The 15,341-nt window shown below is 36.1% G+C and overlaps 1 protein-coding gene across 1 annotated transcript in view; it reads right to left on the bottom strand.

The window, feature by feature from the left end:
* The window catches only part of CCDC73 (coiled-coil domain containing 73), a 159,824-nt gene that overhangs the window by 49,987 nt on the left and 94,496 nt on the right, over nucleotides 1–15,341 (bottom strand). The window contains exons 8-10 of the mRNA XM_054026161.1: nucleotides 11,418–11,456; nucleotides 4,290–4,425; nucleotides 1,082–1,161 (exon numbers count right to left, since the gene is read on the bottom strand). Of these exons, the coding sequence (XP_053882136.1) occupies nucleotides 1,082–1,161; nucleotides 4,290–4,425; nucleotides 11,418–11,456 (255 nt within the window). The remainder of the gene's footprint in view (nucleotides 1–1,081; nucleotides 1,162–4,289; nucleotides 4,426–11,417; nucleotides 11,457–15,341) is intronic.

Raw genomic sequence — 15,341 nt, 5'->3', positions numbered from 1 at the left:
TCTTTTATAGGCATAGTTGCTCTTTTACCCATATGCCAGGGGTTCTCAACCTTTTTCTTTCTGAGGCCCCACCAACATGCTATAAAAACTCCATGGCCCACTTGTGCCCAAGAACTGGTTTCTGCCAGGGCCAGTGTTAAGGGGTAGCAAGCAGGGCAATTGCCTGGGGCCTCAGGCCCCAGTGATGTAACATTGCTCAGGCTTCGGCTGCAGCCCCAGAGGTTTCAGTCCGATGCGGTGGGGCGTCGGCTCTCTACCCTGGGCCCAGCGAGTCTAATGCTGGCCCTGCTTGGTGGAAATCTGCTCACGGCCCCGCAGGGGGCCCCAGACTCCTGGGTGAGAACCACTGCCATACGCAATCGCAATGATTTTCAACCAGGAAGGAGGGCCACAGAGTATATCTAAGGGGTCTGTGAAAGGCTATCGTTACTCACAGAACAGCGGCTTTCAAACTGGGGTCTGTAGACTATGTAAGATTTCCAAAAGGGTCCACCCCTCCATTTGAACCTTTTAGGGGTCCACAAATAAAAAAAGGTTAAAAATCACTGCTTTATCGCCCTCTGGCTACTCTGAAAAGTGCCATCTATTGCTTCACTCTATGGGATGGGAAAGGCAATGGCAACAAAGCAAAGGAGAAAGCCATGCTGCCAGTTATTGGCAAAGAAGAAATTGGGATGAGTGAAGATCAATGACAGTTTCTATGTGCCAGGAACTCCTTAAAGCTGCTTTCCTCCCACATATTTTTTACACAGGAAGGGGAGCATATAATATTAACATAATACCTTCCTCTCATATAGTGCTTTTCATCCACAGATCTCAAAGCATTTTATAAAGGAGGTCAGTAGCATTATCCCCATTTTACAGACAGGGAACTGAGACTCAGAGAGGGATGTGACTGCCCAAGGTGACCCAGCAAAGCAGTGGAAGAGCCAGGAACTGAACCCAGGTATCCTGAAAGCCAATCCTAGCCATTCAGCCAGTATGAAGAAGAGCGCTACAATTTGTATGTTATTATTCTTACTACTTCTACTGAAGCTCCTCAAACAAGCCCAAACATCTGGAAAATACATACTGTACTTACCTCCTTTAGATTATCTATTTCAGACTCTTGCCTTTTATTCACTGATGCCAGTTTCTCATTAAGTTGTAGTGCTTCCAGCACTTCAATGGAAAAAAAATTAAATACATCCTCAAAACATGCCTTCAAATTAAAATTTCATGTGGATATATACACTGTAATATATACACAACTTCCTTAACAAACTCTGTGAAAAAGGAGCTAAGGTTGCAAGTGTCTCAATTACTTAGTTTTACTGTAGTAATGCCTAAAATACTCAGTTAGGATCAGGCTGATTTATACTACCCTGGTACAGCTCAAACCTTTAGATTTTTACAAAGGGGTAGAATTTTTGTAAGAAAAGTGTAATATTATTGTGGATATTAGCTGGATTTTACCTTCATTAATTTTCAACTTTAACATTTTAAACAATGAGGTTGTTTGTGCTTTTCTGTTACTTTTAATTATCATCAAAAGTTTAAATCAGGTTATCTATAAGGTGAGGAGGCAGGCTCTACAGAATTTAGGAGACCCATCAAAATGGGGCTTCCCTTCCAAAGATTTTAGCAAATCCATAGGATCTGTAGGGGCAATTATACCTAGCTGGAATATGGGAGGTAATGGACAGTAGAAAGGCAATAGAGGAGACATAAAATCTACTTTTATCTACATTGAAAACTTTGAGTGAAATCCTGGCCCTATTGAGGTCAATGAAAGTTTTGCCATTGACTTCAATTGAGCCAGAATTTCACTCTAAAAGTGTTTAAAATACTACATCTAAAAAAACTGTACATGTCCCCCAATCTCTGTATTTCTCAGTCTCCTCTATCCCTATCCATGCATCTTGATCTCCTATACTTTCTCTTCATCCCTTATTCCATGCTTTTCCCTTCATGTTTTCCCTTCATGCACCCTCTTTTTACTGCTCCAACAGCTCCCATTCCAAAATTGGGTAGCACAGGTCTGTGCCATCCAGCTCCTACTCCTTTTTAATTTTCCCCCCCCAAATTCCTAGAAATATTCTACTCAGGCATTTACAACTTGTCAATTTCAGGTGGAACGTTTGAAAGTTGGGCTTACAATATGATCAGGCTTACAATAGCCTCAGTAACAGTATTATGAGAGAGATTTTCAAATTAAATAGATGCATTACAAAATGTAACACACTTCTTAAAATGTCCCAAGACAACTTTCCAGTACATAAAATATCATAAGTGAAATTCTGTCCAACTGAAGTCTATAACAAAACTCCCATTGACTTCAGTGGAGCCAGGATTTCACCTTCATGGTTTTAAAGCCTGGTAGATTGAAACAAATAATAAATAAAGCCAGAGTTAAAAGTGCTGGATCCCATTAGAAAGAGGGGCATCTCTACTATACAACTACATGAAGCACCAATTTTTAACTTCAACATTTTCAAGATCTACAAATTGTTTTCATAAACACTATTTTTAATCCCAGGAAATCAGTAGGTTAGAAATTAGAGGTTTATTTAATGTATGGATTCCTGTGACTTTTCCATTGACTGTAGATTCATATTCAGAATTTACAAGCGATCTCCATGCTTAATATGGCTGTTAAATAACACAGTATAAAATTAATTTTCTCTTCAGTAAGAAATACACTGTAGTTACTATGGTGAATAGCTCATTTTCTTGTTGAACAGAAGCACTTGTATTGCTGTTATATTTAATCTTTTCCAGCTGTTTACTTTGCAAATATTTTGCATAATAAAATACATTTATACATATTCCAAATTATGTAAATACAGAAAGCTAATGTATTTTTCCATAAAAATTGCAAAAAACATTTTATGCATAGGATAAACAATAAATAGGACTTTTCCATGATAAATAAAAAGAAAGAACAGCAATGTTTTCTTTTGTTTTAAATATTAAGCACAACTGTATTTCAAAAGACATGAGCATGAGGAATAACCACAGCCATTAAAATGCCAAGAACGTTCACAGAACAGGCCACCAATTTACTCTTATCTAAATATAAAAAGCTAGCTAGTTTAAGGTTTTGAAAAATGACTTAACTTCATTTACACAAGCCTTTTTTGACATATAATGCTTGGATTTTTTCCTGTCTTTTTTACAACTAATATTTATTTATATTCCATATGTGTATTTACATATACAGACTGAATGTTCAAAGATCTTTGCACATGTTTGCATGCAGCCAAAAAGGATGTACAAAACACTAAATATACACATGCAAGTCAGGGTTGTGTACATGAAAAGGTGTGGTCACATATAAATTCATGACTTATATGCATATAATGGGGGGGTTTTCTACACAAGTTCTGTGTAAAATTGCAAATACTTTTAAATATTTGAGCTATTGGTTTTAATTTTGGTATTATTTTATGGAAGAAAAACATATTTGGTGCAAAACTGTTATACATAAGTAAGCACACAGATGCTTGGTGCAATTTTGTCATATACCAACAGATTCACAAATAGTTTTGTAGAATTTAAGCACAGAGATGGGAATGAGTGTTTGGTACAGACTTGTTATATTTGAATAGTTATTTATGCAGAATTTTAAAAAAAGAGTGCTAGATGATGTTGTTCATCTAGTTCTATTTATTTTTCCTGTTTTATTATTTTCTATTTCTGTACAATTGACAACAACATTTTTAATTTAAAACAACATGAATCAGAGTTGGAGACTGACCATTGAGATTGTTGATGGCTGGAAGGTGACAGCAAACCCCTCATCCCCCGAAGAAGGGAAAAAAGTTGTCTGGCTTCCCAATTTTTCTAAGGGCTAGATTCTATGAGGTGCTGATGAGGTTTCCTGAAAGGTGTTAAATGTCTTCAAATCTCAGGATGAAATCTTGGCCCCACTGAAGTCAAAGGCAAAACCCTCACTGATTCCAGTGGGGCCTGGATTTCACCCTCAGTGATGTCAATCACAGGTAAGGGCACTCAGCACTCTGCAAGATAACTCAGCTCTTTGTAGAACTGAGGTCTATGATCTTTGCTCACTGGGGGACACAGGAAGCACCCATGAAACAGATAACTAGAGGCAGTGGACCTAGGTACAGGGTTCAGAAATTCTTCTCCCTCCTTTCCGTCACAGAAACTCATCAGTTCCACCTGAGTAGGGTCCTCTAATGCCATGGATAAGACAGGATTAACCTCTAAATGTGAAAATACTCATTGAAGAAGAAAAAAACACTACAAAAATAACTACTGTAGGACTACATTTAAGAAAGATTTACCATTTTGCTCTAATTTCTCATGAGCCGCTTTTATCATTCCAAATTGACATGTGATAGTAGCATAGCATTTCTCAACTTCATTCAGTTTCTTATGATGTTCCTCCTTTGCCATTATGTGCAATTGTAGCTTTTGATCCTGTTGAAAACAGGAATCAAGAATTAGTTCAATGAGCAATTCTAGCAATTATAAATGTGCTCGCCAAACTTTCAACTATTAAATCAGATAAATCAAAGCATCAAACTCAACCAACAATATTCTGAATCAAATGGAACTGCAAAGAGATTTAAAGAAGAATAGTATAATTTAATTATCTAAATAAAATAATTTCAATATATTATTTGCTAAAAACAAAAGCTCACCATTTACTACTAAACAGTAGCTAGGGATTTTAAAAGTTTCTAAAGGAAGCATCTAAAATGTAAGTCACTTCTCAAAAACAAATGTTAGGCTCTAACAGGTTAAAAATATTGGAACACAAATGCAAATCAGTACCAGATTCATGGACAATTATGGAATAAGTCATTCATAGGGGACGTTTCTTCCTAACCACTGCCAATCAATGGTTGTTTTATGCCCGGAAAGATGAAGGATTACATCCCTTATACATTTTTAACTCAAATAATCTAACTGTGGATTTTCTAATTACCCATATGATTTAATTTGTTTTAATCCTACTAAACTCTTGAATGAGTGATATCTTGTGTCAATGAATTCCACAGGTTAATTGTTGTGTCAAATATATTTCCTTTTATCAGTGTTAAGTCTATCGTTTCTTTGGTTATTGTGTTATAGGAAAGGGTAAATAGGAGTTCATGATTTGCCTTTTATATACCATTCATTTGAGAGAGAAAGAGAGCTCATTTATTCATTTCCTCTGTAAACAGTAATAACCTTTTCAGTCAACTTTCATATGAAAGTCTTTTCAGTGCTCTAATAATTTTAATCTTTTTTTAAGCAAAACAAGGTGAGTGAGGTAATCCTTTATTGGACAAACTTCTGTTTGTAAACAAGACAAGCTTTCAAGCTATACAGAGCTCTTCAGGTCTGGGAAAAGTACTCAGCATGTCGCAGATAAATACAAGGTGGAAAAGATAGTTTGCATAAATAGTTACACTGAATATAAGCTTCGCAACTTTGCTAGATGATAAAAATCATGGTCTTAATAAAGACACTGGATTTATGGCTTATTACAACATTTGTAACCCACTACCCCCCCCTTTTTAGTCCTATGACTGCAGAGGTGTTAACAGCCCATTTCACCTTGAAGGTCTCTTATAACACCACGTGTTAACTACTTATGCTAAACAATCTGTTCCACCTTGTATTTAGCTGTGACACTGAGTACCTTTGCCAGAGCTGAAGAGCTTTGAGTAGCTCAAAAGCTTTACTCTTTCACCAACAGAAGTAGGTACAATAAAAGATATTACCTCACCCACCTTGCCTTTCTAATATCCTGGAACCAACACAACTACAACACTGAAAACATCTTTTTTTCTGTGACATGCTGGCCAGAAATGAACAGTATTCCAGGTGACACACCAATGGAGTTGTAAAACTACTTTTTATCCCTTTTTTACTTTAGGTTTTAGTCTCTTTTCTGGTTTGTTCTGGTTTGTTTTGTTGTGGTTTTGTTTTTGTTGTTGTTTTTTGTTAGTTTTTTTTTTTTTAATTATTAAGTGTGCTAAATTTTCCCTTTAATTTCCTTTAAAAATACAGAGGCAAACTCATCCCTGTGTAATTCCATTACTTTACTTGGACATACATTGCCTTTGTTAAGCTACTAGGGAATAAAACAGAAATCAAACAGGTTGGGCCAAATTCATTCCTGTATGTAACTTCAGTGGAGCTACACAGGGATGAATTTGGCCCAACTTGCTTGACTTCTGTGGTGCTCCCTTTTTATAGGCTAACAAATGCAATATATGTCCAAGCATCAGAAGATAATAAAAGTTGATGGTAATCAAAGAAATGGCCAACATAAGACTAGCAAAATAGGATATATATAATACAAATTTTTCATGTTGTATAAGATAATAAAATTAAACACAATACAGCAAATTGAAAGTTGTAATGGAAGCACAGCTAAAGAAACAGCAACCACTTATAAAATCACTTCCGGCTATTCAGCCTATGAATTTTCATATAATTCTTCTCTCTTTTCCAACCCTTTACTTATGTCAGCACAGAAAAAAACATCAAAATAACTGCATTTAAGTAATGCTAGGGATGTGAATGAAACCAACAAAAATAAGAAAAGAAAGTTAATGATGACACTTGATTATTACCTTTTCTTCTGACAGTGGTTCAGACATGTTTATTCTATTAGAGACTTACACATGAAGTGCAAATTTTTCTTCTGCTCCAGGCAGATGGTGGTAGAAGGAGCCAAACTTAAGCTGACTGCCCTCAAAGGTAGGCATTCCTTGCTGATAAAGCATGATCGAGGGAAATAATTGGATTAAGTAATATGCCATCTCAGCTACGCCAAGGTGGCTTGAAAGAAGTATACCATAGAATAAGGTTTCAGTGCCAGACACACTGTATTGGGCCATAACTGGAACATGGCAAATCAGTCCCGGGGATGGAACCACTTGTGACCAGTCCAGGAACACCCATAGTGTCTTTCCATGGGATCAGACAGCTCAGAGATTTCAGTAATGGTGGAGTTACACACACCCATGAGGGACTTCCTTTCAAGGTTTAGGTTTGGGTCATTTGATTCAGTTACTTATTCAATAAACCCATGACCTGTATAACCACCAGATAACTTCCTGGTCTTTGTTTCTTTATTTGTGGCCTGGCATTAAGTAATCCATGCTTATCTTTTCTTCTTGCCTCTAGCTCTTGTGCTCTGAAGTAACCAGGCACAGCATGATAAGCTAAGAGCCATGTCAATTTAAATTGAATTTCTTTTCTGTTATCTCTCTGTGTGTCAAAACCTTAAATAGACCTATATATAAATTTATACATGGGTATGTTCTCCTCCCGATGCAGGTAATTTCCATTACTCTGAAAGGTTTGATTAATTTTCATATTAATGAGACACAATGTAGGGCAAATTGACCCTATAGTGCAGGAATTATTTTTAAACCCCTGGCTTACTTTAGCAATAATGCATTACAATACATGCCTCATATTTAAAATATTACAAAACCGTGTGTGTATTAAGAATCACAAGCTTTGACAATATCATATTTTGAAGAATTACAGCAAAATTTGCAGGAAGTTTCTCCCAATCTTCTGGTTCCCCCCCCAAGATCTGCAAATTTTTTAATTTTGTTTTTTAACTTGGCAATATTTTATCTTACTGTTTTGCCACCTTCTTTCCTCATGATAGGTCAACATGCCAGTCCCCCTATATCCTTCTCACTGGGGAAATGGGATGTCATTGCCTTCACATATTCTGGACAGATGTTCTGCTAGGAAGAACGTGCTGATTTGCTATTTCCCCATGTTCTTACCAAGGGAGAAAGAGACTGGCCTGCTGTCCCTCAAAGGCTGGCCCAAAGATGACTTCTGGTGGAAAAGCACACTCCTGGCTTCATTCCCAGAAAAGGTAAGCTGAGGTTTGCCACTTCCCTAACATCCTTCCTGGCAGTGATGTAAAACAGTCTTCCACTCAGGCCCTAACATCCCTCCCCTAAAATAATTGTTGGAAACAAAATAGAGGAAATCTGGAAGGAGTCTGTTGGAGAGCGAGGGTTTGATCCTGGAGCTTTCACAGAAGTCTGTTCCTATTAGAGTGGAAAGGCATGGAATCTTACTTCTCCGTCCTACAGTCTGATACTCCATGTGGAAGGATAACTACAGTGCCCTTCACCTGAAATAAAGATAAGCTGGGATGGGGAGTAGAATTGGTTGTGGCCATGTTGTTTGATGAAACAGAGTGATTTCTTGATGGAATTAGTCCAGGGAAATAGCTCAGGGCCAGGTAGCTTGCTTGGGGGAAGACACAAGATGAAGTGCTCACATCTGAGGAATATGCTGGGAATGGAGACACTAGTAGTCAGATATATATCATGAGGCTGAAGGTGGTAATTGGGAACTGAGAGTACCAGGGAGATGGAGAAGTTATTACTGTAGGAGACTTGAGGCAAGATGATGTGGAAATTATGCGGAGAAATAATTTTCTCCGCATAAATCAAAAGCAGGAAATCAAAGCAGGAAATTTTGGCCCATACAATAGTCCCTTCACATTTTTTCCCCCTAAAGTCAATCTTTTAAAAAAAAATTAATGCGGTCCAGAACAAGTTTTTCTGTTTTTCAGCCATGAACAGTTGTGGATGAATTCCTAAAAATGTTGAGACTGCCAAGATAAAAATCACATTAATATAAAAATTCCTTAAGTGTGTCCCTAATATTTTAGATTATTAAAAATGAAACAGTTTATAAAATATAATTTATTTTTCTCAAATTAGAGTGTTTACTGTTTTCATAACACTCAACTTAGAAAGAGTGAAACTAGACTGATTACTTTACATATAATATCCCTCCTTGGTTCTCATGCATAGCATCATGTTTCAGATACTATAGGGAAAAGTTTGAGGGGGGAAAAACCTAAAAACCTTAGCACAGATCCTCAGTTATAATTGAGGATAATGCAGTGCAGGCTGGGGAGGAAGCACAAAGATGATAAAAAGCTCACCTTGAGTCTATTCTGTGCCAATCCAGCATCAGAACACACTAAATTACATTAATTGCCAAAGGACTGATAATGGCTGCTAAGGATCAGCAAGGTTAAGGGGAAGACATGGCCATGACCTCTTTCCCCAATCATGCCCTCTTGGCTCTATGTCAGCTACAGGGAGTAGGCATGGCACAGGAGCCACTTTCACCAAGCCTACACTATCATCACCAGTACTGTCTTGATCCTCCCACGGACTAGAATCCACAGGTATAAAAACTAGGATACTGCACTGGGGAATCGGGGCCCTTGTTTTCATTGAAACAGGAGGGAATGACATTAAAATTTTCTATTAATATTTAAAAAGTTTTCTAAAATCTTTTTCAGATACAAAAACAAAATTTTTGCCCTGTTGGTTAAAAATTCCAACGTAATTTATACAACAGTATCATAAATGGATAACAACCCACAGCAACCTTGATTCCCAAACCCAACTTGATTGCACAACGTGATTACGTATGGTGTGCACAGAATGTGTGAAGATTGCAGTTTTACAGGTTAAAGAGTGCACAAGCCCAAGATGGCACATCCAGTCCCTAGCAGAAGCAAATGTTGCTATCCTGGCTGGCAGGTTTTCTAAGGTACAGAATATGAATTAGGCATTGTTTCTGCTAATTTTCAATGCACTAGCCAGGGCAGAATTTGACCCTTCTTTAACAGAAATATAAAGAAGGAAATAATCTGTCATATAAATGAGCATCAAATAACTAATGCCTTGGAATTTCTAAGAGCTCTTTGTTTATCTATTTTCTACATCATAATCTCAAAGTCCCTGGACTGGCCACTATCACTCACAATGGCTACAAATCTATCATCTTTATTCTCTCAGAATCTCTTTGATTTCAACAGGACTGCTCAAGGAGTAAAGCTGTCAGAACTTGACCCAATCTAAAATGCATTATTGCATTGCTACACAGATAGATAGATAATGGAACTTCTATTTACCTCCTTATCTGGTCCCTATCATCATAGATTCTGAGCACCTATTATGAATAGAGCTAAGAAAATATGAATTACAGAAGGTAGGGACATGTTCAAAAAAGGGGTTTCTAACATGTTTTGCCACATATTTCTAGGAAATTATTACGAGTACCTATTTATACATCCAGGTTCTTACAGTGTATCAGCACTGTAGTGTTTGAGTGTTTCCAAGGCATCCGAAGACAATTATTTAATGATTATGAGTCTGTGTGTATATGTGTGTGTATATATAATATACACATTTTTACACACACAACATAAAATACAAGGATATATAAATAAGCAACATTTCATTAGGAGGCGTAAATACACCTCTAGTTTGCAGACAAAAAGTGTTGTAATTTAAATATTATTCTCTTTCATATGGAAGACGGAACATGGGAGCTCAGTAAAAGACAGTACTTGAAGGGATATAAATATAAATTCAATAATTTTGTATATTTTAACATTTTTCAGATTACAAATACTTGTTTAACAACAAATGCAAGTTAAAAGTGAAATAAGACAAAACACATTTTATGTTGCCTTTGATCTTTAACTTGTAGCCTTATCTCCCAGGTCAAAGGACACATTATTCAATTTCACCACATTTTGTGTAAAACCACTGTAGCGTTGAAGATGACTTTCAGTACAAATGTCATGGTACTTAAAGCTAAACTGGACTCTAGTTTTTGAGCTTCTTAATTAAAATCACAGTTTATAATGGTCTGACAATATTATCTTTATTCTTTCCAGTTGAGCAGCAACAGAATTTTCACAGCTTCTATTCAATCAAGCTTAGCAATGTTTCTGCAGCTCGCTCTTTCACTTCCTAAAACACACAACAGGATTCAGAGTGTCTAAACTGTCACTCTATATTCAATGTCTGAGGGAGTAAATTGTCTCTCCTCTTATTTTTGTCTCCTTGGATCAAATCTAAACTCTGCTGGGGAATTAATATTAAAAATAATTCTAACTCCCACCCCCCATGTCATTCTGTTTGCTAACGTATTAACTTTTAGACATATCATGGTCCCTGACTATTCCATCCTAATGCAGCCAACTCCAGGCCATGCCTTATAATTTTAAGGATAATGTAATATCGTTATTCTTTTTATGTTCTGTAAAAAAAATCTTCGCTGGCTCTAATAAGCAAAAGTTAAACTACATATGCTCTACAAACTAAGGAATATTTCAATTTTAGAAAAAAATATTCCAAATATTAAATTAAAGGTTTTTATAAACAATTCTGCAATTGTCAGAATATAGTAAAAGGAAGAGAAAAAACTGAAGTATTTTACATATAACAAGATGATGTGACCTCTTTCTTTTAGCTAGGTCTAAACAGTTACTTTTCATAGCTTATTTCTAAAATTCTGTCAGTATTTTCATTACAACCCTCCCAATCTGTCATCATTTTGTCATTGCAAAAATTTTTGGTCTCTTTCATCTATAGTCATCTACAGTTTTTGTAGTTTCTTACCATTTCATTCAATTTCTTCTGTAAAGTGTATTTTGAAATCTGTAAAAACACAAAAAAGCTACACAGTTAATGTTACAGTATAATTTTTCTTTACCAATCTTTACTGAAGAAGGCATACATATTAAATATTTTGTTTATATTTTCAATGTGTATTGAAGATTTTGTTCATCCCAATGAAGTAATACCTTTTTTTTTTGGTTCATTTACTGTAATGGTTCTTTTATTGTAAGACTAAGATTATAACATTGCACTTATTTAAATATCTAAAGAATGCAAAAGAAATCAGTGAAATTCTAATGCAAACAAATTAATGTAAAAGAGCATAAATGTGTATTATGACATACATATTATTTTAATAATTTTTAACATAATATAGATCAACACAATATTTTATTAGTACATTTTTTAATATATTTACAAGAATTAAAGACCAGGTTTGGTGACCAAATGTGAAAATGTCAACTACTGGTGCCTGTGAAACTTTTTCATGGTTTGTAATTACTTTAATATAGTTGTTTTACACCATATTTTATTAGAAATAAATTAGATCTCAGTCCAATTTTCAACTAAGGCAATGGCAAAATTCCTATTGATTTCAAAAGGAGTAGGAGAAAATCTTTATGTATTAAATTAAAACGAGGGGATCCAAGTTTAAGTTCTGTACACCATACTTTATTCATAAGTCAACAGGTGGTAGGAGTGCTAAAAGGTGATATACATTTCTCCCCCACCATCAGCATAGACTTTGGAGGGAGCTATAACCAACCTTCACTAGAGGAAAGATCACCTTCATGTAGGGCCTTTGCAAGAAACAGGGGAGAAAGAAGAAGTAGAAATTGGAGTAATCTCTGAGTCTTAGAGGAACTTAGAACCTGTTCTCTACTCAGAACAAATAGATAAATAGCTATTATAAATGTCTGAAAAATAAAGACATTTTAGTACAACTCTTGTGTTTCTTATTAATGAAAAATTCCCATTTGAAGTCATTAATATAATACTTTCCACTCCAGTAATAGCCACTGCAAAGTCACCAGTGTCAATGAGAATCTTGAGTCAAGTAATCCCTGAGTAAGATTAGAAACATTTGATCCCTTATCTTTTATCTCATAGAATATACAAATATTAGTGATATTTTAATACCTTTAACTATAGCATTATTATACTGCCAGCACATGTTAGTATCATTTGCAGTGATCAAATGTTTAGGTGTATAGCCACTATCCTGAACCTTTGAATATATGAATGTACAATCCTAAAAATTAAATACTGTTTTTGGATATACAAAAACTTTGCAATAGTGTGAGATTTACCAACTAACTATGGACTTTAGACCTGGAAGATCTTAGATCTCAAAGATTACCATCCATAAAATCAATAACTGGAACTTTAGTTGCAATTCTTGAATCTTGTACACTTTAATCCATCAACAGAGGCATTCACTAGTGTTTCTGTTGTTAAGAGACTGGCATTGTTTCAATTTTTAATTCATATTATGAGAGATTTATCACTTGAATATAAAAACTTGCTTTGCACTAAAATTTTGCATTCAAGTTTCAGTTCAGCTAGTAGTGTCCTAGAGTGCTTTGTCTATCTAGCTAAGATATTAATAAGACACCTATCCCCTTGGTATTGATGAACCCAGACCAGCATGTGAAAGATCAGTGTTAAATTTCCAATATCTCCATCTGGTAATGTTGTAATGGAAATGAGTTCAGCCCATTGGGAAAGAAGTACCTAATTTCATTCAACAACAATACTCATAGCCAATTAAGACTGGTGGCTGGCCACAACATGCAGTCTCAAGTGAAGGTTGCAAATAAGAGGTGACCCTCAAGTACAATCAGGGATACAAAGCTAGAATTGATATGCAAACTAGACACAATCAACTCCGGTTTGAATAAGGACTGGGAATGGCTGAGCCATTACAAACATTGATTCTATCTCCCCTTGTAAGTATGCTCACACTTCTTATCAAACTGTCTGTACTGGGCTATCTTGATTATCACTTCAAAAGTTTTTTTTCTCTTAATTAATTGGCCCCTCAGAGTTGGTAAGACAACTCCCACCTGTTTATGCTCTCTGTATGTGTGTATATATATCTCCTCAATATATGTTCCATTCTATATGCATCCGAAGAAGTGGGCTGTAGTCCACGAAAGCTTATGCTCTAATAAATTTGTTAGTCTCTAAGGTGCCACAAGTACTCCTGTTCTTCTTTTTAAAGAAAAAATATAATAACCAAGAGTCTTGTTTATGTAGACCTTGTGCAAAAATGTGGGGTTTTTTTAGAAGGAAGCCTAGAGAACAATGAATCAATTTAAGGTGGAATTCTGACAATTTAAGAAAGTGATTTAAAAACTAAGAGTGCAAAATTATAATCTTGAGCAGAAATTTTACTTTAAAGAAAAGAATGCAGACCTATAATATTTAAGAATTCATACTGAGGATCTGTCATAACTATAAAGGGAAGGGTAATAGCTGTCCTGTGTACAGTACTATAAATCCCTCCTGGCCAGAGACTCCAAAATCCTTTTCCCTGTAAAGGGTTAAGAAGCTAAGGTAACCTGGCTGGCATCTGACCTAAAGGACCAATAAGGGGACAAGATACTTTCAAATCTTGGGGGGGGAAGGCTTTTGTTTGTGTTCTTTGTTTGAGTGTGTGTTCGTCCTCGGGACTGAGAGGGACCAGACATCAATCCAGGTTCTCCACATCTTTCTAAACAAGTCTCTCCTATTTCAAACTTGTAAGTAAATAGCCAGGCAAGGCGTGTTAGTTTTCCTTTGTTTTTCTCAACTTGTAAATGTACCTTTTACTAGAGTGTTTATCTTTGTTTGCTGTACTTTAAACCTGAGACTAGAGGGGAGTCCTCTGAGCTCTTTAAGTTTGATTACCCTGTAAGGTTAATTTCCATACTGATTTTACAGAGATGATTTTTACCTTTTTCTTTAATTAAAAACCTTCTTTTTAAGAACCTGATTGATTTTTCCTTGTTTTAAATCCAAAGGGGTTTTGGATCTTGATTCACCAGGAGTTGGTGGGAGGAAGGAGGGGGGATGGTTAATTTCTCCCTGTTGTAGATCCCAGGGGGGTTGAAACTGATTCACCAGGAGTCGGTGGGAGGAAGGAGGGGAATGGTTAATTTCCCCTTGTTTTAAGATCCAAGGGGTTTGGATTTGTTTTCACCAGGGATTTGGTGAAGGTTTTTTCAAGGTTTCCCAGGAAGGGAATCCCTTGAAATGGTGGCAGCCAAACCAAAGCTAAGCTGGTAGTTAAGCTTAGAAGTTTTCATGCAGGCCCCTACATTTGTACCCTAAAGTTCAAAGTGGGGATCCAGCCCTGACATGGTGGCAGTGGTGGGATCATTTTAAACCCAAAAGCCAGTAAAATTTTTTTTCCTCCTTCTAGCTGCTTGGAAAGCCGAGCTGGAAGTAAATAGATGCATATCTTATCTCTCCTTGCCTAAAGGCAGAGGTGTTACGTTTTTTTTACAGGTCCTTTGTTAAGAAAGGGGTTCAATTAGCAAACTTGACTGGTAAAAGGACTTTACAAGCTAAATTGTTTTTTTTTTTTCTTTTTACATCCTTGGGAGTAGCTAGTTAAAAGTCTCTGTTAACTCAGCAGCAGCCAGAGCTGAGAGCTTCCCAGTGTCAGCCAACTGCAAAGGGGGTGACCCAGCACAAAAAAACAGGAAAATAACTACCAAAAAAGTAGCTAAAAAATAGAACTGGCCAAACTAGAAGCAAAAGAAAATAAAAAAAAAAAAACATCAAAAACTGCTTCAATTAACAAAACTCAAAACAAAGCAAAAAAAAAAAAAAAGGCCAAAAAAAAGGCCCACCAAAAAAAAAAAAAAAATGGAGCTAAAAAAAAAAAGCATAAACTGAAAGTAGCAAAGGCTAAGCAGGATGCACCAGCCAATGCTA

This window comes from Malaclemys terrapin, chromosome 4, assembly GCF_027887155.1.
Source record: "Malaclemys terrapin pileata isolate rMalTer1 chromosome 4, rMalTer1.hap1, whole genome shotgun sequence".
In the NCBI taxonomy this organism is placed as follows: Eukaryota; Metazoa; Chordata; order Testudines; family Emydidae; genus Malaclemys; species Malaclemys terrapin.
Note: the sequence above shows the minus strand (reverse complement) of the source record. Positions and strands in the feature narration are given on the sequence as shown.